At 31.4% G+C, this 27,026-nt stretch overlaps 1 protein-coding gene across 1 annotated transcript in view; it reads left to right on the forward strand.

Moving 5' to 3' along the window:
- LOC134714961 (elongator complex protein 1-like) overlaps window positions 1-27,026 on the forward strand; it is a 67,833-nt gene that overhangs the window by 3,691 nt on the left and 37,116 nt on the right. Inside the window, exons 3-7 of the mRNA XM_063576706.1 lie at window positions 66-218; window positions 796-877; window positions 11,054-11,134; window positions 11,424-11,509; window positions 26,715-26,814. Coding sequence (XP_063432776.1) covers window positions 66-218; window positions 796-877; window positions 11,054-11,134; window positions 11,424-11,509; window positions 26,715-26,814 — 502 coding nt within the window. The remainder of the gene's footprint in view (window positions 1-65; window positions 219-795; window positions 878-11,053; window positions 11,135-11,423; window positions 11,510-26,714; window positions 26,815-27,026) is intronic.

The raw sequence follows: 27,026 nt of genomic DNA on the forward strand, positions 1-27,026 counted from the left end.
TTGTCAGCTTTTTGATATCAGTTATATTGTATCTATGAATAATATGATGGTTAATCTAATTTCAGATCACAGGAGTTGTTTCCCTTCTAACAGATGATTATATGCCAACAGATGGCAGTGGCAAGGTTGTAGGGATCCAATGTATTCCAGATCAACAGTCAGTATGTGTAGCCACAGATAATGGTAATCTTTTGGTGTGGAATGTCTTAGTTGGAGATGTGAGTAATTTAAGATTAAAATCATTGTTATTTACATTTACAAGACATAGTTAAACAATGGGGAAAATAGACAGAAAGACAAATACTACCACGATTATTGGTGAAAATTATTTTATACTCTTGTTGATTAAGAAATCTCTGTGTCAATTTATTATTGCTATTGTGGAAGAATGGATAAACATTTGAGAATAATTATTACATTTTTAGGAAATTCTGCACACAATGCTATCAAAATTAGTATTTTTGGCTGAAATCTAATAAAATTACGAACAACTGTTGTTTAACTCATGGAACTCTAATACACCTTATCGCTATTTGTCCGCCATTACTGGATATCACACAGGTTCACGTAAAATTTTGACGTTATAAAACAAAATATCTGACGCCACAATGGAAAAGTGATTGTTGTATGCGTCAAAAGGTCAAGCAGCCTGGTCGGCCGGCCGAGTAGGCTAATAGCGATAAGGTGTATAATCTTTTCATTAAGTCTTTCCATACTATTAAATAAACTCATCATAGATACCACTACCAGGACTAAATTTAGTATAGTATAGTTTTTACATAACATGTTTTGTAGTTAGAATGTGTTGGCAATGTTGAAAGTGGATTTACCTCTATGTGCTGGAGTCCTGACCTAGAGTTACTGGTATTAACTACAGGTAATTATGATTGTGTTAGATTAAATCTTTGTAACTATTATATTACTTCCTTATGAAGTCAAACTAGAATAATATAATTTATGCCATTAAAGTTAGATATATAGCTGGTTCCATTACTGTCAGTCCCTTAAACCCAAAGTTTGGCAAACATAAGGTTGTCACCTGCAATGTAAAAGAATCTGTAACATTGGAATAAAAAATCTACTTTTTTTTCCTCTGACACACAATACAAAATTTGTTGACAACACATAGTGTAATCCTAGTGCATCTAATCTTTATCCTTATGACAATTTCAGAAACCACTATCAATTGCAGGTTACAACCTCATGTTTGGGTTTCAGGAACTGATAGTTATGGAGCCTGCTATACACCTTACTCTAACAGCAAGATATTATATTTTGTTTATTCCAGCAGATAATAAATTGAATCTGATATTATTTTTCTTATCACAAGTAAAAATTCATATGACATAAAACATGATACCGTATAGGGGGTTATTTTCGGGGGTGTAAAATTTCGCGATTTTTTTTTGATAAGGTATACGAAAAATTTTGGCGGTTATTATTTTGGCGGATCCAACATTTTTAGCATTACCTTTGCATGTCCACTTTTAAATTGGCGGAATTTATTTTGGCGACTTTGTTCTATCCGCGAAAATAAGCGAAAATTTACACCCCGGGAAAATAACCCGCTATACGGTAAGTGAAAAGTTTCTTGATTGGTCAACAGTAGTGATTAAAGGGAAATCACACTATTGTTTATACGCATCGCTCTCGGCGCCGCCATAGTGTCGTAACTGTATTATGACGTCGCCGTTTTCGAGTTTCTAATTCATGAAAAAGCGAGCGCTCGAAGGGACGTCCACTTAAGCAGGTGAAATGATAATGGACATATCATATTTTTTACAACTGATATGTTGTACTAGCGAGTTTCTAGATTGTATTGGGATTTACCTGCGGAATACAAAATAATTGGCAAATACTGCAGAATAAAAGGCAAAAAAAAAAAAGATTGAATGATAAGTTGCAAAAATAAAAAGAATAAAAAATATTGGAAACACAAAATAAACATTAATAAATGAATTACCCACTATCCAGACCATTATGATAAAAAGAATATATCAATACTAAACACATAATCATCATGCATAATCAACACTAAGAACGTTGGAATTTCATAGCATATTTAATGTAACTTAGTCATTAGTTAGTACCCCTCCGACCAGTTTCTCGATAACGAAGTCGGTGACATAAATTTTTAATTTTATTTTTTGATGTATATGTTCAATATCTAATTGAATTCTAAATTTCAAAAAATTCTTTTGACTCATCTTGACCCATAAGTGCAAAAATGAAAATGCTACCCGAAATGGACAAAATGTATAGCAAAAAAATAGGTTTTTATGGCACAACTTTGGCAGCGTATTACCGCAATGCGGTATGTAGGGTTTAGCCTATATTTTCGGAAAGGGGGGGTGGGGGTTGTTACAAATAGACCAAGAGTACCAGCATGTTAGCGTTTAGCTATCGGAATCTGTAGTTTTCTGTTCAAAAGAGGGTTGTAAATAAGAACAATAAGTTTCAACTTACAGTTTTCTCCAATCTAATAAAAATATTGATCTCTGATTACGTTATACTACATGTTTAAAATATTGATGCATGCAACATCATAAATATAGTCTTCAATACTACATGTATAACTAATTCATCAAACATCTCATTTCATATAAGAATTTAACTCGGCTCAGCCTGTCGGATTTTTACAAAGCAGAATCAAAATTCATATGTTCAAGTTCTGAATATGCATTTAACTTGCCACTGGACGTAAATGTGTGAAGTCCTATTTGATATCGTTATTATTTCAAATGTGACGACAGAAATGATATAAGTGTCGTCCATCTTTCCCAAATGTTCCTTTAATATCTAACGCCTCTGAACTCTGAACAGTTAGGATCAGGTAGGGCAATTTTTGATACAATATTCAAGATTGATACGGTCTAAATTTGGATTGTGATAAAAAAAAAATTGACATAAAATAGGTTTCTGACACAAAATAAATGTGTTCAAAGATATTAAAAATCTATTATGCAATGCTGTGCAATTGGAGATTTCTTCTTTTTGCCCTAAAAAAATGAAACGCCACCCCTCCCCTCTGTAGTACAATTTTTAATAGATTCATACACTTGAATAGTTAAAAAAAATTTAGTAAATTTAGTAAATTGCTTGTTTGTGGCCCCTATTAATTCCTGAACGTTTTGAGCAAGTACATGTACCTCTTAAATCAATTTCAGCGTTTCATTTGTGATATAGAATTTTGTGGTACAATTTCAGAGGGATTCAGAACTTCTCAATGTCATATTAGAAATTTATTAAAATCAAAAGGGTATTTACATCAACAGATATAAACAATTTACCAAAGTTGTATGATAATTGATGAAAGCGTTATTGAATTATGTTTGTCCGAAAACTGGAAAATCTCCCTTTTTTAATGAATAAAACCCTATACATGTAACTCAGAAACGTAAAATCAAAATTCATAAAAAAAAGAAAGGGAGCTCACGTCAATAGATATAAACAATTCACCAGATGTATGCTAATTGGTTAAAGCGTTTTTGAGTTAATGTCCGACATGTTGACGACGAGACGGACGGACAGATGTATACCATAATATGTCCCGTAACCGGGCGTATATAATAATAATAATTCAACATGTACTTTACATTTGGCTTTACCAGTCTCCAACAAGACAAATATCTAACACACACGCACACATGTATTTATGTAGAGATATATTCATGTCTCACAAAGTACTGCTAAACTGTAACAGACACATTAATGGTCCGTCTGGTGAAAGAATATTCCACTCATATAGACAAATGTTCGTGATGATGTTCATCAAATATTTGCCACTGAAAGTTTTGCAAAAATAAAGAAAAAATGGTAAAAAAAAATGAAAAAAAGAGAAATAAAAGTTCGGATGTAGGTTCGGGTTTAGGTCACTCAATGTGATCACTGTCGACAGGATAAAGGGAGATTGTCGGATCCCTTCCGTGACTGAAAAGGACATCCAGTTTTTTTTTTATACAAAGGTAACTGATTAACTCTTTATTCTTTAGTAACCAACATGATAAAATAGAGAATGCTTAAATATTGGCACACAAATTCAATCAATTATTTTCAAATTAACTATCATTAATAAGGGGGACGGGTTTAGAGGGGTCCTGATCCCGAAATCCCGGGCTTAAAAACATGATATCCCGAGGTCCAGAATTTAAAAAAAATCCCGACATTCCGAACATCAAAAAAAAGAAATCCAGGATCCCAAAAGGGTCAATCCCGAGCTTAAAAACACTTGATCCCGACGTCCCGAAAAAGGTCCTGCCCCCTCATTAAGCAGTAATGGCAAAAATAGGTGCATATACCACAATGAAAGATAAATGTGATAAAATAATACACATTCAAACAAAAAGAGGTGCACCAACAGAAAATGGAAACCACATTATTAATCTTAATTTCATCGGATCTCAAAATTTAAACTCTTACCAGAATTTTTATTCTATCTAACAGTATAACTCAGAAGTTTCTAAGTGTAACTCGAGCTTAAACTCGAAATCTTACTGGAAAAAATATTCGAAATCAAACTTGAACTTTGAACTCAAAATTTAACAGGAACTCGAACTTAATTTGGTTCGATTATGGAGCGTTGTGTGATAACAGAAATGTTAGCCAATTTGAAATTTCTACCGATGTCATTTAGGGCTTCTTTTTTTTTTTAAAGTGCTGAGTTTGTGTCTTTTTAAATACGGCATTTCGGGTTTTATATTCCCGGTGCAATGGACAAGTAAGTGAATTTATTCTGGTTGTAGTCTAAATGGTACGTGTTACTTTTCAGCCCAGATACAACAAATGCAATTAAAAATTTAGATGACTCCAACTTTGACAATTACTTTTTAATAAACTGTTACTGTATGTTTGATAATGAATAATCAAAGTACCTAAAAAAAATATGACTATAAAAAAATATATATATTATACATGTTATAATGGTATAGTAAAAAGGTTTAAGGGGGCTCGCGGGTCTAAATCAACTTTTTTTTCTAATATAGGATTTTCCTATGTTTTTCCAAGATTCAAGATTTCAAGATTCTTTATTTCTTATAAAACCAAGTAAATGGTACAAAGAAAGATATTTTTACATACAATAACATACAGATTTTGCGCATGACAAGTTTGCACAAAAACGAGCAACAAGAATGAGAGATTGTTGATCAACCTGGAGAACATACTTCTATATTGATAATTCTAATTAATTTACACAAATTTTTCAATACACGAATATTTTTTGAAATAAATAAACTGCCGAATTTCAAAACATTTACTCGGCTTATATAGTAAGGTTTAAGAAAAGCTCTTCTACTTTCTGATAGAGCTGTACAGTTTAAAATATAGTGAAATTCATCACCTATCTCATGAGAATTACAAAGTACACAGTACCTTTCCTGTCTAATAATTTTACGCCATCTACCGGTTTCTATAGGTAACCGGTGATTTCCAGTTCTAAACCTACATAGTGTTATTTTATCTTTATAAGGTAATAAATCTAAATATTCTTCAAATTCGAAGTTTTCTTTAAATAATTTGTAACATAATGCTTTTGGAGAATTCTCCATTTCTGATTTCCAAGTCTGCTGAAATTGGTCAAAAATTCTTTGTTTTATGCTTAACTTTAACCATTTTGGATTAAAACTATAGTTACCCTGATTTAACCAAATATTTGAAAATCCATATTTATTTAAGATATTTTTTATACAAATCAACCATTCGAAAGTAAATCCACCATCTACGTTAAGTTTATAAATATATCTATATAGAATATTTGTCATTTTACTATCAGAACTGTTTACAATATTAGACCAAAAAGATACCATACGGTGTTCCACATATACTGACATAGGATAAGCACCTAGCTCTCCATATACCATAAAGCTTGGGGTTGATTTTTTCAAGTTTAACAAAAGTTTACAAAACTTCAAATGCACTCTTTCTATTTCATCAGTATTACTAAATCCCCAAATTTCACAACCATATAGCAATATAGGCCTTACAATTTTATCAAAAAGATCGTACTGACATTTAACTGTCAGGTTATGTAAGCGGCCTTTTTTTAGAACTTCATACATAGCTTTGGTGGCTTTACTAATGAGTTGATTTTTAGCACTTTTAAAACTACCCGTTTTGGAAAAAATAATGCCTAAATATGAAATATCCTTGACAATTTCTAAATCATTACCAGCAAGAGTAAAATTTAACTTGCTTGTCAATCTACCATTACCAAAAATAACAATTTTTGTTTTGGTTGGATTAACTTTCAGTTTCCATATATCACAGTATTCATAAAATGTATTTAGCTGTTGTTGAAGATCTTGTGCAGTTTCAGAAAATAAAACAGTATCATCTGCATAAAGTAATACATAAAGTTTCAAGTAAATATTAAGTTGTTCTTCTATTTCATGTGTCACTGTGTTTAGACCTATTACATCATTTCTATGAAAAAAATCTTCCAAGTCATTCAGATATAAAGAAAAAAGAAAAGGAGATAAATTTTCTCCTTGTCTAACACCTATATTACATGGAAAGTATTCGGTAGTATCACCATTAAATGAAATACGAGATTTAATACTGCTATACATATTAAAAATTACATTATACATTTTACCATTTATATCATTTAATAGTAATTTTTGCCACAGGCCATTTCTCCAAACGGTATCAAAAGCTTTAGCAAAATCGATAAAAGCACAAAAAAGTTTCCTCTTTTTGTTTTTCATCGTCTGAATGAGAGAATATAAAATAAATAAATTATCAATAGTGGAGTATCCTTTCCGGAAGCCTCCTTGGTTTTCGCATATTAAGCTATATTCTTTCGAATATTTATTTAATCTGTTATTTAATACAGATGTGAAAAGTTTCCCAAAGCAGCTTATTATGGTGATAGGTCTAAAATTCTTTGGATCAAATTTATCCCCTTTATTTTTAAACAATGGAATTATATCGCCCCATAACCATTCTTCGGGTACAATACCTGTATCAAAAATTACATTAAATAGTTTTACATAAATATCACACATAACACTGAAAGAATGCTTCAGATATTCATTAACAATTCTATCATTAGCAGATGCTTTATTATTTTTCAGACCCTTTAAAGCTTTTTCAACTTCCTCACGAGTTATTACAGAGTTAATATGTACATTCAAACTATCTACATCAACCTGGCTTTCCGAAGGATTTTCATTATCTTCATTTTCACCGCTATTCAAATCTTTAAAATAATCAAACAAAACAGCAATAGGGATATCTGGAGTTTTGGATTTTTTGTTACCGTTTAAAATTTTCCAGTATTCCTTTGGATTTTTTGATTTCAAATTACTAATCTTGTTTCTAATTTTCTTGCGGTGTTTATTTATACTTTTATCCATTGTTCTTTTGTATTGCTTTTCTAGAGATTTTGTCTCATTAAAAAGATCTGGTGAAAAGTTACGTTTCAGTTTTCTCTTAAATTTTTTGAATTTTTTTCTTGCAGTCTTGCAATCTTCGTCAAACCAAGGCTTGGATGTATTCATTTTAACATTATTTTGTTTATCACATTTCATATAAGTACCAAAAGTAGTCTTAGCAGCATTAACAAGTATATCACAAGTTCTTTCAACAATATTATTTACACAATTATGATTTACATCTTCTATATTTACAGACTCAAGCTCAGTTAGAATAATGTCAGTATGGGTTTTATCTATATTTTCAATAAAGGTATCCAAATTTTCGATGTCCCATCTTTTAACCTCTTCAGTTGGTGTGAACATCTCTTTTTTAAAGTGATTTTTTTTCTCATTTTCATATATACACATAGAAAGTGACAATGGAGTGTGAGCATCGGAAAATAATTTTGATGTTTCAAGAATAGAAAAGTTTTGAAGAAGTGTAAGAAAATTTGCCGAGCCAATAACATAATCTACCACACTGACATTTTTACATGTAAATTGGCCTTTATCTTTGTCATCCCCGATTCTACCATTACAAATAAATAAATTATTAGCTCTACATAGATGTAAGAAAATGTTACCAAAATTATTTTTCTTTTTATCCATACTTTTTCTTGAAATATTAATATTGGAGCTCGCTAACGTGTTTAAAGATACATCATTCAAATCAAACATTCCTGAAAATTCATCATAGGTTACTTCTGTAAAATCTAAGTCCTCGCCTGTTCTGGCATTGAAATCTCCAAGAAGGCATACATAACTATGATCTGAACTAAACATAAGAAGTTCGTGTTCAATTTCGTTAAATGGGTCACCTATACAATATGATGAATTTTCTGGTGGAATATATACAATACCAAAAATAATATCTTGACATAGATGAAACATTTTTTTATTAATTTTGAACCAAAAAATATATTTACAATCTGTTTCAATAGGATGAATGTGCTCAGATAAGTTAGATTTATAAGCAAGGATTATTCCCCCTGATTTAACATTTGCAAATGTACAGCGATTTTTCATTTTAACAGTATACCCTGGTATATTTATTTCATCTACATCATCGGTCTTTGTTTCGACAAAACATAAAATATCATAATTTTGAATAAGTTCATTAAATTCTGGATACTGAATTCTTCTATTTAAACCACATACATTCAATGTCAGTATATTTAAATTGATTATATTATAAGACAATAGTTTGTTTTTATTTTTAATATTGTTTACAACTTCCGAGTAATGTTTACACTGTTCTCCACGGTAATCCTATCTGTGATCAGGCGTGTCTTCTCTCTCTGGTGTAGAATGTACCCTTGGGCGTTTTTGTGGCCTTGACGTTGATTGACGAGGATCTACATGCGTACTCTCCGACTCGTATACATCTGGATTTACTAGTTCATCATTTACGTATAGCTTATCTCGGTTAAGCACAACCTTTGCTTTTTTTCTTCTCTCCTCTTTCATGATCGGATATAAACGTCTCCGTCTCTGTTCTATTTCGGGTGGAAATTGTTCATTGACACCGTAATCCGATCCTTTCAAGTGTTTTCCTGCTTTCTTCACCATTTCTAAGTCAGAGAAATATACAAACTTGGCAACAATGGGTCTTTTACCATTTTCCGATCTCCTCCCAAAACGATGTACGTTGCTGAATTCAATACGTTGATCAATTTTCATCTCATGGTATAGGAAACGTCGTAGTTTGTCTTCTATATTTTCGTCTCTATGTTCCGACAACCCTGTGAAAATCAGGTTGTACTTCATGGCTCGACATTGAATGTCGGTAAGTTTCGTTTTCATGTCATTATTTTCCCTTTCTACTTTGATGAGATCTTCAGCTATTCTACATCTACTAGTATCTAATCTCAGGTAGTCCTCTTTTATTTTGTCAAAACCCTTTTCTAAGTAGTCTGTCTTTTTTTTAACTTCATCAAAGATATTACTGGTACCTTGACAATTCGTTTCTAAATCTGACACTCTAGTTTTAACATCATAGATATCTTTTTCGGCTGTTATCACCCTAGCTGTTATGGATGTTAGTTTTTCGTTCATTTGAGTAAGTGTTGAAGTATTTTTTCCTGTATTTTTTTCAATACTTGACAGTCTAATATCCATTTTATTTAACAGAGTTAATACATTGTTCATTAAAGTAGACATATCAGATGAGTCCCCGTATAAAACATTTCTGCTTTCATTTAAAATTTCAGCCGTCGACTTTTCATTTCTAGATTTTTGATCTTTTCTGTTAGCCATTTTGGAAGTGTTCGTTAAGACCCTCAATTTGAAAAACTGAACTCTATATATCTATTGACGATCAAATCGGAAAGGAATGCAGGACGGATGAACTTCATTTAGCTTCATAAATGGGGGTTTAAGGTGGTGAGAACCCCAATATAACATCACAATTATACGTACAGTTCTATGAGTTCCATGATTAAACCTTATCTTTTATCTAATGGAAATATAAAATAAAAATATGGGGTCACCGTTCATTTAAGCTCACAATTTGCCTCCGAAAAAAGCATACATTTTTGTTAATGTCCTTTTTTTCTGTTGAACTAATAGGAGAAATATTGGTAATATCGAAATAAAAAAAGAACTAAATTACAGAAATCGTTAAAATTTTACAATTATTTAGTTTATGTACAGTTTGTTTGAAAACAGTAATAAAAAATATAGGTCACCGATGAGTTAAAAAAGATATTTCAATTTTAACGTCCAAAAATGACATTTTTGCACCAAAGGGAGATAATTTGGAGCTTTTTCAATGATATGAACATTTTAAAAGTCATCTGTGGACAAACCAAATCGATTTTTCTTGGTGATTTTTGTGCCATATTATGAAGTAATAGCTAATTGTGTAATAAATAAAATTTGTAATGAAAAAACAAATATTTATTTTTTTTCCGATTTTTTATACCCGCGAGCCTCCTTAACCCAATAGTTCAAAGCATTGCAAGAAATGCTGACTATGCTAGCAACGTCGTTCTGTAACGTTAAGAGAAAAAGTTATAATTCCCGCCAAAATCGATAATAAGATTATTTCCGTTGTAGCGGATTTTAAACATCGGTGACCCCCCTTTTTTATTTATGCTTTTAAAATCTCCCCTGAAGCTGCAACTAATGCAGAAGTTTGAAGGAAAAAACATTAGTAGATTTTTTTTTATTCAAGAAAAATCTATAATAAATGGCAATCAAAAATGGCGGTAAATTAAAAAGGGCCTTAAAAAATGAGGAAACTGAGAAAAATAAATAGGTTTAAGATAAAAGTTACAATTTACTGTTCTAGTTAAACCAGTTAAGCATAGTTTTTCAATAATTTTGCCTTCGTGTAGCATTTTCGAGCGCTATTTCTATATTACGGTATAACGCGATTCTTTACTTTTTGATGACGTCATATCTCGAAAACAACATCGGTGACCCCAATTTTTTTTTCGCCTAAAATTTTGTAATAAGTATGAGCTGTCTACATGCAAAATTTAAATGGATTATTATTAGTAGTTTAAATAGTGTGATTTCCCTTTAAATTGATCAGGTAACTTAAATAGAATTAATATTAAAGTATAAATATATATAAATATTGCAAGTAAATTGAAATTTATGGATAGTTCTAATGTGTATGATTTATTTTGTAGGACAAGAAACCATGATAATGATGACTAGAGAGTTTGATCCTGTGACTGAGAAATCACTACATCCTGAACAATTTGGATCAGGTAATAAACTATACATTTGAATCATTCGCTATGAGCTGCAATTCTGTCAAAATATTATCAAAGAAATTCAGATAATAAGACTTTTGATATCAATAGTAAAAAAACTTTTGTGAAGAGGGAATGAAGTTTTTAAATCAATTAATTTAACAAAAAAGTATTGAAAAGACAATTTTCTATATTGGATTGTCAGTAATCACTTAATCATATGTTGGTATACAGCTTTGTCATCACTTATTATCGTTGTATTATATGAAAAATATCAATCATATTTTCATATTCCTATTTTTAGCTGAGTTTGTCACAGTTGGTTGGGGTAAGAAGGAAACCCAGTTCCATGGTTCTGTAGGGAAACAGGCAGCTACAGTAAAACCTGAGGTGAGTACAACAGTCTGCTACAGTCCAATAAAAGATTTTTTTTTAAATAAATAAAAGTTTGTAGCAGTTAAATATGAAAACTGTAGAAACAAAGTATGCTTATATTGAGAAAAAGAGATAGAAATTGGGTCCTGCACTAGAAGAGAAAAAATAATACAGAAACATAGAAAAGTTTTGAAAAGTATGGATACCATGATACCATTATATGGGTCCTGAAATTGAATAATGGATAAATTCATCCTTTTAAAATTATTTTAAGGTAGAGACGGACAGGTATCACATGACCTATTATAGCACGTGCATTTTGCGGAATTAAAATCGGTTCCGATTCTTTTTTTACGCAATCCGTAGACAAGATAAACAACAAAATGGCAGACGACCGCGACCGCCTTCGTGTTCGCGGTCGGTTTATAAGGAAAGACAGATTTAAAAAATCAACAAGGATGGACTCTTTGAATGAGAGTGGTAATTTGATTCAAAGGGGAGACCATGATTATGGTTCGAGGGGAGAAATGCCATCGGAACAGACAAAAGAACAGACACCGGTATTAGTTGAAAACATTGCCTCGAATGTTACGGTTTCAACTGATATCGGACAGAGTAAAAACATCTCATGGAATGAAGGCAGGAGGGTTGTTGAGTTGGAAGTTCTAGCGGAACAACTCTTCTGCAACAGATGCAACACCCCACTCCATCTGAAGGATATAGTTGGTGAAATGAGGTAAACAATAATTTTCAGCACCCCTTCATTTTTTACAAAACTATGTAAACCATGTGAAGTTTGTAGGAATATGATTGCAATTCACCTTCAAATATGTCCTGCTGTCAGAAATCATTACAATTTTTCTCTCAATCTAAACCCTTGTACTTTGTAGGAAATACATAATTATTTGGACTAAGGCAAACTATGAAAAATCAAGTTAGATATGAAACATTCCTCAGTTTCTGGCATGTTATATAGCTAACCCTCGGTATTAAGATATTAACAAATATAATGCCTACCCATGTTAAAACGATCATAGAGCATGTCATGAAATAATTCATGTAATTATCAGACCTGCCAACTTTTGAAAATCTCCATGGGGGATTTAGCGCGCGACAAGATTTTTAAGGGTTACAATTTTAGCGACTTTTCTGTGATCATTGTTTTTTACACCTAAAATAGTCTAATTTCTCTTCTTTATTCTTTTGGTATACTAATGATGAGCTTATAGGCCTTGTTTTTTTTTTTATTTGCATGATTCTTGTACTATTAAATTATAAAATTGACAAAATAACTGAAGAATAGAGAAAATGGCATTAAAAAGAAAGGATTCAAAGTAGAGACCCCTCCCCCCCTTTTCCCCTCCAAAGACCTTCTTATCAATGAACCTTGACTCAAAACATCTAAAACTATATGTCCTATAGTAAGAAGGATGAAGACAGAGTTTGATTTAGTCTTACTCATGGTCTTATCAGTATCAATGAGAAAATGGATAAAATTTGAGTTATCTTTCTTTGTATTCAGAGGTGCTCTTACCGGCGGAGGCTTACAGTAGCACAGTAGAAGTGTATACAAAATGGCGTCGATTTTAAATCAACAGACATACGATGTCTGGTTTCCAAAATTAAACAGATTTCAAGATAAAGTAAAACGATGTTTTTTGAGAATTCATTACAGTTCTCATCTTTCAATTAATTATGATTTTGCTGTGGAACTACGGCAAATGTTGCAAATTGTGCTTGTATGATGAATTGATTAAAAATAAAATTGAAAGGCTGTTTGACCAAATTTGTGTATACAAATTAATTTTGAGGACTGTTACGACCCATTAGGTAATCTGATTACATACAACCACTAATTATGACACCTGTTGTGACTGTTGATTAGCGTAGGGTCATTAACTTGTCATAATATGTCCCCAGGTAAAATGATTGATTTTTTAAAATTGATCAAAAAAACTTCAAAATCGGTTTTTCGGGTATATTTGTTGAAAATCGGGATTTTGACTAATTTTACGATCCCGATATCGGGATTCGGGTTGAGGGGTAAATATCGGGATGATACCGCGAAAATCGGGATAGTTGGCAGGTCTGAATTATTTCTTAATTTTTCTATGCTATATGGGTTTTACTCATTTTTTGTAGGCCCTGGCGAATACGGGTCTGTTCGCCCTGATTCGCGTTCGCCATACTACCTGTTAGCCTTGATACCTGTTCGCCCAGGGTCCATTCGCCCAGATTTTTATATTTTCTTTTTGTTTTCCAGTCGTATAATTTTAAGTATTTGAACAAAATATGTCATGTATGTTAAAGTTTGTAAACATAAATGACAGAATATTTATATTGCTGTAATCATTTTGTCATTTTCCCTTTGATTTAAAGAGTATTTCTCTTTATTGATATTTGTTAACAAAATAATTATATTCAGTCAATCATGAATGTATACAGTATGAGACTAGTCTCCGAGTATAATAATAAATGAACTTGTAAATCTGTTTCATGATTTACAGTTCGTACATCATTGTATTTCAAGCTGAATATTTTATCAAAACAAAACGTTTCATTTTTATTAATAATCCATCAAAAGACAAGTATGTCTATCACAATAATCAGTGATCTGAATTATTTTGTCATTGAACAATTGACGATCAAGCCATCAACTTTTAAATATTTCCCTATTTCCATAAATTTCTAGAATATATACTATAGAAATATCTGAATAAGTTTATTCAAATTCAATGCCCTGAAAATAAATATTTTTTAGTAGGGCGAACGGACTCTCTGGGCGAACGAACGCAGGGCGAACATGTTATTAGGGCGAACGTTCCCGATACCAGCCCTGGCTGACCTAATATCCTGTAGTTGTTAAATTCTGCATCATTTGGTCTCTTGTTGAGATTTGTGTAGATGGTTGTTTTACTGGAAATCATACCACATCATATATAAATAAAATTTTGTTTCTTTCCTCTTCCCTTATATAATGCAACCTATATATATTATATAACTACCCAAGAAAAATGTCCCTACAGACCCTACTCAAAATATTTTGTTTTGACATTCTTAATAGAAATAGTTCTTTTCTTTCAAGTCTATTGATAGACTATGATACATGTAGATAATAAAAATGTAAATTTCTTGACATTTTGGTTAACTTCCCTTCATAAATACAACATAAGTTATTTTTCCTACATGAACCTTCAGGTACATTATTGTACACATGTATGCACCTACCCAGTCCCTGTAAATATATTTTTTGTCTGAAAGGGGAAACAACATATATTTTAAGTTTGGACTCCCGATAAAACAAAATGATGTAAGCTACTGTTCATTATAATAACTATATCAAATTTTTATCTTACAGGTACGGCTTAGGTAGTCTTTTGGAGGTGGCATGTCAGATATGCTCTGGTATGAAACTGGTATCTACAGGCAAGCGGAATGAGAAAGGAGCATTTGATATTAACTCAAAAGTCGCTCTTGGTAAGTGCAAAAAGCTTTAATATTTTGTACTTCATTTATCATTCTGACATGTAAATGTTTTTAAAGTAGTTTCTTTCAAACCCATAAAAAGGGTAATAGGTGTTGAAATTTTGGTACTGTGTAGTCTTATTTATTATTTACAGTGTTACTTACACCAATGATTTCTAACATGTCTATAAAGCATCAAATTGGCTTATGACTTGTTGTTACATGCATCTTTATTATATTTTCAATTGTCTGTATTTGGATCACACGGCCGCCTCTATTGTGCTATTTTGAATAAACTATTGAATTGAATTGAATAAAGCTTACAGTGTAGCTATTACAAATCACTGCAGTGGCTGTACATATGATATATTGTTCTTTCTTATTAAAAACTTGTCTAACGTAAAACTAAGAAAAATATTTCATCTTTCCCAGGACAACATTTTTTATTCTATTTTTAGAACACTATTTTTTAACTCAGAGGATATTTGGCATCTTTCAGAAAAGAAAATCCTATCTTCATAACCTCACTAGCATGACTAGTTAGTAAACAGCAACCAATAATTTATTTTATGTATGGGCTTAAATTGATTTTAAGTAAGGAAGTTGTATTTTCTTTGTAATTCTGCTTGAACATTAAAAAAGTCATAATGAATTATGGTATTGAGTTACAAGTAGGTAATAGCGCTATCAATTGTCACCTGCTCTTTTATTGATTTGTAATTGATTTGATTGATAAAGATATCTATATGTAGTATGTACATGTAGGTAGTAAAAATTAATAATTATAGTAAATTATAATGATTTCAGCAATGATGCACTCTGGAATGGGTCCTGATCATGTTGTGAATTTTCTCAGCACATGTAACATACCCCCACCTGATCCTAAGACACTGAAAAAGAAGGAGAAATGCATAGCATTGTCACTTATTGATGAGGCATCTGATTCCTGCATAACTGCTAGTGCAGAAGAAAAAGCTATTTCTCCAAGTGATGAATTAGAATGCAGTTTTGACGCTGGTTGGCAAACAAGAGGCTCTGGTTGGCAATATAACAGTAACACAGGTATCAAGTCAACATCAGCAATATTATACATGTAGAAATAGCAATTGAGGAGTTTATTGATGTGTAAATGCTTCTGAGTTGCTTAGAAACTGAATCAAGTCGGAAGGAAATGATGTAAAACATGTGTGATATTTAATTTTCTTATACTTCACGTTAAAATGCCATATTTTGATTGGCTAATACGAGGGTGTCATTTTACTCTATCACATAGCTGAGAGGGTGACAACTTTTTTGAATGTTACCCTCTCGTCTAAACCAATCAAAAATCGACAATTTAAAAAACAATGGATTGAATTTACATCAAGTAGTTCAATACAATGCTTAAGTTTTATGTTTTGGATCAAATTTTATTATTTAACTGTCAAAATAAAAATAAAAACATCTTGTTGTTTATGTCTAATACTCGTAACGTTGTTATGTACGTGACGTCATAGAAAATCCTTTTAAAAGACAAAAACGGTAGGACGTTCAGTATAATAAATTAAATAACACATAGGTGAGAGGGTGATAGAGCAGATTGGTACCCCTTTAAAAAGCATTGTCAACCTTGGCTTCGCCGCGGTTGACAATGTTTTCTCGGGGTACCAATCTGCTCTATCACCCTCTCAGCTATGTGTTATTTATATACTGTCACCTTTACACATCAATAAACTTGTCCAAAATAACTATTTAGGTTTCAACTATGAAAATAATTGGTACATATAGGTTTACCACTGTCCCTCTGTATATATCTTTCCTTTCCTCACGATCATGGTTAAGTTTTTTTGTTTACGGCCATATTCAAACTACTTTACATGGTAGACCAATATACTTGTTCAAAAGATTTTTCATTGGAATAACTAGTAGAACTGTACATTTGGGTTCACTAAAATATAGGCCATTCTATCCTACAGTAATCTGTTAAGTATTAAAAAGAAGATGTGGTATGATTGCAAATGAGACAACTCTCCACAAGAGACAAATCACAAAGAAATTAACAACTATAGGTCACTGTGCAGCCTTCAACAATGAGCAAATCCCATACAACATAGTCCACAAAAGGTCAAGAAATGACAGTGTAAAACAATTCAAACCAGAAAACTAACAGCCTAATTTAAGGTCCAATTCTCAGCAACTATTTTATTTCAATGAAATTTGGTAATAAGTTAGATTTTGATATTCTAACAGAAACAGATGTCAGATGTACCTGCTATATTGGAATTTTTAGGTTTATTTGCAACTTACGGCTCAACAGCAAAAAAAGCTAAGCAAAACTCATATTTACATCTGTGTCATATATTTTTTAAAGAAATAATTCATGGGGCTTCAATATATCAAGATTTTACCATGGGTTGGCCGGAACTTGGCCCTTATGACCAATATTTTAGCGAGGGGTAAAATTTCGGCGTAAAGGGACAATGCATATGACGTGGGAGTAAAATTTCAGACATTATTCATGTATTTTCATTTTTGAATATAATTATCAGAAACTGTTTTTAACCTTTTCTAATGTGCATAAGAATGACATGGACTTTGTATTTTTGCAGGACATTCCAGTCTAGTTGGTGTAAAGACTGGTAAAGTTCTAGACTATGATGTAAGAAGTAAACTATGCAGTATATGCCAGCATCATTTGGGAAGAAAGGAAACAGTTCCAAATCATCAATGCAACAGTAATTGGCATGGTACACAAACAACATTTTTTTTTAAATGTCTTTTTCAAGCAAAATCCAATAACGATGATTTAGGTTAATCCAGATTTCTGTGAGAAGGTCTCCTTATCCAGGATCTGTTTTAGTTTATGCAAATTCATCATTCCAACAACAATAAGAATATCACAAGGTGTGACCATGACTAGCACCTACAGACAATTTTTTATAGCAAACACTCAAAATGGCAATTGTCCTATAGTATGCCCGCCTCTAACAACTTTTGTCCCCTATATATCTGGAGAATCATTATGATTTCATACATTGGTTTTAGTTGACAATTAATGTCCATAATGGTAAAGATACAAAATATTTTCCACTCATTATTCACAGCAGGCCCACAAAGTTCCATCTGAATGAGTCTAGTTTTAATTATAACAGTTACAAAAAACCCAACTTTTTTTTTTCACTGAAAAAAGGACAATGATATTTAGTTTATGATTGCATAGTCATAACACCGCCTTATGGCTATGCGCTCACAAATCAAGTATGTATGTTGACCATATCCCAACAGGGGCAGATCCAGCCATTTTAAAAAGGGGTTGGGGGGATTCCCAACCCAGGGCAAAGGGGGGGAGGGGTTCCAACTATATGTCCCCATTCAAATGCATTGATCGTCTAAAAAGATAAGTGGGGTTCAAACACCCTGGATCTGCCACGGTCATAATGTCAAACAACTATATAATTTTTTAAGTTACTTGTATAAAAAGGGAGATGAAATATGTTTCAGTCATCTTAAATAGTTCTTATGTAAGTAATTGTAGTATTTACAATGTCCTTTTTTGTTACAGGATCAAGTAAAGCCATGGAGCCTGACATGGCTTTATCAATGGTTACTAGGATGGACAACAGAGGGTGCACAGTCGGCATAATTCACGCAGACAATGACTCTACAACATCATCAAGGCTAAAGCAAAAGTTTGCAAACATAAAAAAAAGAGACGACAAAAACCATGTCAAGAAAAATCTGTCGAAACAACTGTATGCAGCAGCAAATAAGTACAAAGAGCTGAAGGGGAAAGGAGTCATTCCATACATACTTAGATGTTATATGTATGCCATAAGTTCAAACCAGTCAAAGGAGAATGATCTTTGTGAAAGATTAGACAGTATAGTTCCTCACCTATTTGGAGACCATTCAGGCTGTTCTGGGGATTGGTGCACATATTCCAAGCAACCAGAAACTTACAGGTTTTAATTTTAACTAAATTTAAAGGATGTTATACATATAAAAGAAAGTCTTTTTAATGTTTTTTATTATGAGTGATATTGTGTCAGAACAAAATTTAAGTTTGGAAGCTGTTCTCATATTGCTATTTCAAATGCTGACAACCAATTTTGTCATAAAACTGCAGAAAAAAACAATATACAATAAAACAAGTACATCCTCTCATTCTATAAAGCAAATAAAATTCCATTAATTTTTTTTTAAATAATGAAAAAAAACGTTGTTTTCAGGTTAGGGCTGTTCCAGAAAATACTATGCCCCCCCCCCCCCCAGGGAAGGCACTTTTTTTTAACCCCCGCCACCCACAGAAATAAAATTTAACTAGAACAGCACTCCCTTTGAATTTTGGTATTTCAAATACAACCACCCACATAATATTTTTTAAAATTGCCTTCCCTGGGTGGACATAGTATTTTGTGGAACAGCCCTTACACTTTGTACCCGAATTTTCATATAACTTAACCAATTCGGACTTAGACCAGAGATAAATATGTAATCTAAGTTCATACCAGTAGATATGGATATTTTAACACCCTTTATGCTATGCCTCAGGGTGTTAAAATATCCTTATCTTCAGATATGAACGTAGATAACTTATGGTATAGCATCATTAACTAGGACCTCCTAAATAATTTACAGACAATAAAATGACTTGTAAAGATTTCTTGAAGAACAATTTTTCCTGGAATTAAACAACAATTATGTTTTATTTGAATATACTAGTATACTTGCTAATGGACTATTCCATCCGTGATATTATTATCACAAAATTAGTTTTCCGGTAACATACATGTAAAAATTGAAGACCAAATATTCAAATACAACACAGTTTTTGTTATGCACATTTACTCTTTATTTTTTTAAGAAATTTATATATTTTATAATTTTGAAATGTTATCTGCTGCACAGTGCAAAAAACTTCATCCAACAGGTTCTTCATCAGTTTAACCCCCTGAGGAAAAGGTGAGGTTGTCCAATCAAAATCCTTGTTATAAAAAAATGCATTACAATTCATAATGAATAACACACAGTTCAGCAGCTTAAGGAATATTCAACTATGTAACTAAGTGGTAAATAAAATTGTAGTTTAGATCTATTTGAAACATTGCCATAAATCAACATACATATAAATGTATGACATTTCAACTAATTTTCTTTTATATCATTTCAGATATAAACATCTCCCAAAAGGTGAACCATTGTCAAATGAAAACCTGCGTAAACAATTAGAGACAATGACAGAAAATTACAAGAAAAGATCAAGCCAACTTGTAGATTTAGGCTCAACACAGAGCAATGAAAATTTCAACAATATAGTGGCAAGCAAGGCTCCAAAAAATAGGTCAGTAACTAAAAAACATTGATTATAACCTTTCAGTAACATCCACCCAAACAAACATAGCAATAAAGAATAGAGGTCTTTCATTTTTTAAGGGAGATGATTGCTGTTTGTCCGTCAAATGAAGATTGACTATTTAAGAATTTTTTATCTAAAAACTGACTTAGCAGAATTCTATTTTTAAACTATGATCAAATGTAAAACAATCCTTCATTTTGATAGCATTGTATAAACAAAAAAAAACCAACAGTGCAAACAGTTAAATATAAACTTAAGTTTCATTTTATTAAATTAAATTGTGATATGAGGGGGCAGGGAATGGCAGGTGGCAAACTCCAAAACCTCAAAAGATATAATTTAAAAATTCAAAAACTGATATGAGATCTTATGAAACAGAAGTATACATTTCAAAAATATTTGAAGAGTTATTCCCCCTGAAAAAGTTTTATAATAATTATTATACCCCCGCTCCGCTTTATAAAAAGGGGCTATACTGTTTGAACTCTGTCTGTCCATCAGTTTGTCTGTCCGTCTGTCTGTCAGACCCATGAATATTTTTCGTTACATTTTACTTAGGAACTACAATACAAGGATTTCTGAAATTTAGTTTTAGGTTTTATACAAGTCTGCTATACTGTGTGAGGCGTTTCCAGATTCACCACTTAACAACTTCCTGTCTACCGAACACTTGCATATTTTTACACTATTAAAATTATCCACTTGCAGTGAGGGTATCATCAGAGAGTAGTAGTTCGCAGTTTCACTTGTTTTAGCTAGTTTAAATTTCTGACAGCTGCTTTACAATATTAACTTTAAAATGACTGAAATTTGTGAAATTTCTTTTTGTAGATCATATGGTGGAACCAGCTCATTAAAAGCAAGAGTTTCAGCTGCAGTTCTTCAGAAGAATGAAGGTTATACCTGGGTTAACAAGGTATTGTGTTACAGCTTATATATTATAAATAATGTGTATTTCCTCTTTCATCTTACCCCATGTAACATAAACATAGTATAATGGTTGTGACCTGTCAATTTAGGTTTCTCAACAATAATTTAAAAACTGATACAGTGATTTTTGCCAAATTTGATGCAAAGGTGAATGACCTTACAAAGGTGATCAATTTCAAATTGGAAGTTATTGTATTTTTTTAATCAACTTTTTCTTAGCAATGCTTGTCTACACATACCCTGGTAAATGATGTTAATTTGGTTTTTAATTGTTTGAATATAAAGCAGTGTGTGGTTGACCTTCATGCGACCCGATCTAAAGGTCAAATATAGAATTTAAGGGGATGGTTATGTTTTTTGTCATCTAAAACATTTCTCACTAGTTTACCTTGTTTTAGGTTAACAAGAAAGCATTGTTGTCACCAGGCACAATCTCTGTAAGAGTTGGACAGAGGATTGACAGAAAGAGACTCTGGCAAAAGAAGAATAGCTCCTCAGTTCTTTTCAAACGTGACAGATTTAAAAGAAAGGTAAAAGTCAAAATTTTTATTTATCAGTGCAGTACCCTCTGCTGTATAAATACAGGTATATCGATCTCGCTTCCAAGAAATGTTTTGAAGTGATAATTTCAATGTGGATAGGAAAGAGGGCTAATAATAGGTGGTGTGTGTCTTTAAAATTGAGTATATCAACTGTTGTACAATTGAAAGCATGATGTGGCATATATAAATTTTTTTATAAATATGCACTTGAGTCAATTTCAACATAGTATTCATTGAATAATAATACATTGCTACTATTTTGTTGAGTGTATTTTCTGTGGTATATTATTTTATTTTATTATTTTTATAACACTTGTTATATATCTTTTATTGTGTGTGTATTGCATATGTTATTGTTTATAATAATATTGTCTGTATCATATGCCCTCCTGGGGCCCTAATTTGGAAAATAAAAATATTCTATTCTATAAGAGAAGTTATCTCAATAATGATAACACCATAACTTTAAAATATATAAGCACAGGGACATGGTGAAACTTACATGATTTTTTTTTAAATTGTAAAAAGGGTAAACTATAATATAAATTGACAAAGACAATAGAAATTGCAATTTTGCCAAAAAATAGAAAACAAGATGATGACAGTTGAAAAGAATGATATGGTTATTAAGAGTTATAACCCATTTATTTTACAAAGTACATGTAACAATACAACCAGGTATAAACAAAAAAAAAATCTTAATATTTTCTTTTTGTCTTTTTCTAGAATAAGAAAACCTTTCAACAAATTAAGGCAGCTGTTATAGAAGGAGAAACATATCAACCACAAATTGAAGAAAATGTGTCAGTAAGAGACATTGAAAAAATTCCAACAAAATATTCTTTGGAAGGCATAGACAATTATGTTGTTTTTGATTTAGAAACAACTGGGTTATCAAGAACCTCTGATATTACACAAATATCAGCATATGATGGGACAAACATGCTAAATCTGTATGTGTCTCCACGACAATCTATTTCATCAAAGGCCAGTGATGTTACCGGTATTACTTTCTCTTTTGAAAGAAACCAAATGTATTGCCATGGTGTCCCAGTTGAAAGTGTTTGTATAAGAACAGCCTTACTTCAACTAATTGAAATGATACAGAAAAAATCTCGTCCTGTGCTTGTTGGTCATAACATCCATTCATATGATGTTCCTGTACTAAGAAATTTGTTGCACGAGTTTAATCTGCTGAGTTCTTTTGATGACTTAATTTATGGATGCATTGACACTTTGAAAATTGCAAAACGTGAAATACCAAAAGCTGATGTTCTAAATTATAAGCAGCAAACATTAGTTCAAAAGTTTCTGGAGATTGTTTATGATGCTCATAATTCTGAGGAGGATGTTAGAAGTTTATACAAACTGTTCCATCTGAAGCTGAAACAGACATGTTCTGGAAAGGATTTATTTCCATTTAATTATTTGTCAATTGTAGAGGGTTTTTCTAGTGTCATTGTTAAAAAGATTATTTCTAAAGACACTGCAAGGAAACTGTCCTGCACAGGTCTCAACCTTCATCACCTGGAACTTGCTTACAAAAGAAACAATGACGATGGCGTAAAATCCATCATGCAGGAACATGGTTTGAAAGGGAAAACAGCAAATGTATTCAAGAAGTTTTTTTCTGAAAAAGAGGAATAGACTGTAAATGTGGTTAAAGACTCATAAATTTCATATTTATATGCTATAATTCTATAGAAAAACTGGTTATGCCTATCTAAAAATCTAATCTTTTGAAACAACCCTTGATAATAGTTGATTATGATTAAAGTGAAGTTTTTACTAAATTTTGAGTAACCAAAGAGTAATCACACTTAAAATATATATAAGAATTAGGGATTTGTTATAAAATTGCAGCATCGTTTAATAATTACTCTGTCTGTATGTCTGTCACAGTTTCCTTTTCTGTACAATAAATCAAGTTTGCCTCGACAGAGTGAAAAAAAATAATTCACAACAAGTAAAGTATTTTCCTGTCAGAATAAATATTTTCCATTTAGTCAATAATGGTGTATAACTTCCTGAAGCCTGACGGATTATTTCTCATATAGATTTTTATTTTGATTGACCAATTTTTCATCAGATCATTATGAACTTTTATACAAAAGTAGGTGCTATTGTAACAATATAAGTCCATAGTTATCAAAGTTATCAACTGATTCTTAATAAAGGGGAGATAACTTTAATTTATATACATAAACCAACATAATAAGCATTAGGCTAGGCCATAAATCAGAAATGATGGGGACTCATAATGTCTTATAAAAGTAACAATATTGTCAGTTCCAATGCTTTACCATCTTGCCCCATCCCCACCCCACCATTTTTTCCACATTTTTTTTTAAAGATTTGTTGTAGCAATCTGATCTATGGGCAAAACAATTGTTTTATATGAAGTTTTAATGGAATATGTTTTTTTAAAGATTGCAGTTTTCATGAAATTGGACAAACGTTTCAGTGAGTCCCTTGGAAACTGAATCTGCCCCATATTTATTTTTGAGACTAAACACTTTTGCAAGTTTAATCCACATTCTCAATGACATGGATATATATATGTTGATATTATATTATCATACTTCTTATATGATTTGCATAATAGAGAATACTTTTATAAAATTGGTTGAAAGGACCTCCAGTAGTTGTTCATGAAGTTGTTTATTTCTCGATAGAGGACGTTGACCAAACTTCTATTTGTAATCAATGAGGCTAGAGTACATGTAACATAATCTGACTCAATGTTAAAACTATTTATTTGAATACAAACACAAAAAATTCCTTTGATGATCATAATAAGACTTTTAGTAACATGGAGTACATATTTTTGCATGAACCAACAAATAAATTTATGTGCCTGGCCAATTCAATGACACAAATATACTACATGTATTACCCTATTATGGTGATAACGAGTGTGGATTTTTTAATTTTTTGTTGTTGCCAAAATTAAAGAATAATATTAAGGATTAAACACTTTTTTACAGGAATTTATTGGTTTATAAACTGGACCAATTCACTCACAAATATATTTTCAGAGAATGCAGTTTTCATGAAATTTGACAAATGTTCTAGTGAGTCCTTTTACAAGAGTCATCCACATTCTCATTCTGGATATGTATTGGAAATTGATGTTATATTATCATAATATTTTGATAAATAATACAGTTGTTTGTTTTATATTATTGAGACATGGTCCATCTAGATCAAAATCAATTGTTGTCTGTAAAATGTCTGCTCTTGAGTTTTGTTTACATTTATAAATGTGGATGGTAATTACATAAAAAAATATGATGTGAAATAAAATTTATTTTACATATATATTTTCTTTTTTGCTACATCATTAAAATCATGAACAATGATTTATGTGTATGTTGATTTTTGCACTTCCAAGACTTTCACAGCAATCATTCAGATCAAACATTACACTATTCATATAAAAAAAGAAAGATGTATGATTACCAATGAGACATATCTCCACAAGAGACCATAATGACACAGAAATTTACAACTATAAGTCACCGTATGGCCTTCAACAATGAGCAAAGCCCTTACCAAATAGTCTATATGTTTAGGTGTATTTGTAAAATAAACATCAACAGTCAATTAAAAGATCTAGGTATTTCCAAGCAGTGACCACTCAACAAACCAATAAACAAGAGCATGAGAATATCAAAAATCATACAATTTAAAATTAAAACATCACGAAAAACACATAATACACTGTAATTATATATATTAATTAGTAGGACAATCCTTTTCACATGAGGTGAAAAAAACAAGGTATGATTAATAGTTATGAATACTTATTGTATGAAAGATTTTTTTTTTCATCAAGGATTATTAACCATGAAAATGATGTTTATGCTCATAGGTCAACTGTCAACTTCCTGAATATTCAAAACTGATGCAACCTCCTCTCAGCATAAAGAAGGTTAATTGAAAGGATAAAAAAGTATTACAAAGACATGGAAGCTGCAAAACCAATGATCATTAAAGAAACAATCCCACCTTTAGTTAAGATATTTAAAAAAAAATAATGAAAATTTTGACATTTTTCATGAAATCTGCATAAAAGGGTGTGTGACAGGGTGTCATTCTACCCCCGTAACTTTTTATTTTCCCTGGAAGCATATCTTTATTTTTTTATGACTTGTAGCATGGATACAAAGTATTTTTTATACCAATTTTAAAAAAAATTCATTGACACAATTTTTTTTTTTTTTTACTTTTACAATATTTTTTTGGCAAAATTTTACACAAGACGGTTACAGGCATATTGCAAAAAAGGGTAGCCATTTTGAAAAAAAAAAAAATTTTAAAAATAAATTTTGTCTAAAATATTTTAAAATATTCATTTATCATAATGTTCAGAGAAAAAGTAAAAAAAAAATTATATATGCCGGTTTTTGAAGGAACCTTTATAGCTTAAACAGGCTAAATAATGACATTTTTAGGACTGCAAAGGGAGGTAACTTTTTCAAAAAATATTTCTAAAAATAGCCTGGAAACCTATTCTCAAATTTTGATATTTTGTTAGGTACACCCCAATGAACAATATATGGGAAATTTAAGAAAGTTCATTGGCTAGATTTTTTTGGTCGTCAGTGTCCTTCTCTACCTTAATTGAAAAATTAATATGATGATATTTTATTGACAATTTGTGTATGAAAGACAATTCAGCTTGTGAATTCTTGATTATTTAAAAAAAATCTGTTTTTAAGCCAGAAAGCAAATGTTTAAGTCAAAATTCACAATATAAATTGTGTTATCTGATATGAATGTCTAAAGGATATTTTATGATAGATGTATAACACTAAAATAATTAAATTCAAGTGGCTTAGAAATGTTCTTTATCGTTCTGTCTACTTTTAAAACTGATGTGTAACTTTGATAGACTTCTCATGATAATGTAAAGTTATTTTGAAATGTGTCTATATGTGTACAGGATGAGAAACCAGCCTTACCTTGGGATGATAGAAAACCTCGTATAAGTTGGCGTGGTGATGGACAATTTTTTGTTGTTAGTACAATATCACCTACATCAGGTAATTAATTATTTTATTTGAGTAAGTAGATATAAGAAGATGTGGTATAAGTGTTAATCAGGTAACTCTCCATTAAAGTCACAATTTGTAAAAGTTAACAATTATTGGTCAAAGTATGGTCTTCAATACAAAGCCTTAAAAGCTGTGTCATCAATAAAAGGGTTACTAGCTGTCAAACTCATGTTCACTGATTTGACTTACATTTTCATATT

This window comes from Mytilus trossulus, chromosome 4 (genome assembly GCF_036588685.1).
Source record: "Mytilus trossulus isolate FHL-02 chromosome 4, PNRI_Mtr1.1.1.hap1, whole genome shotgun sequence".
NCBI classification, from domain to species: domain Eukaryota; kingdom Metazoa; phylum Mollusca; class Bivalvia; order Mytilida; family Mytilidae; genus Mytilus; species Mytilus trossulus.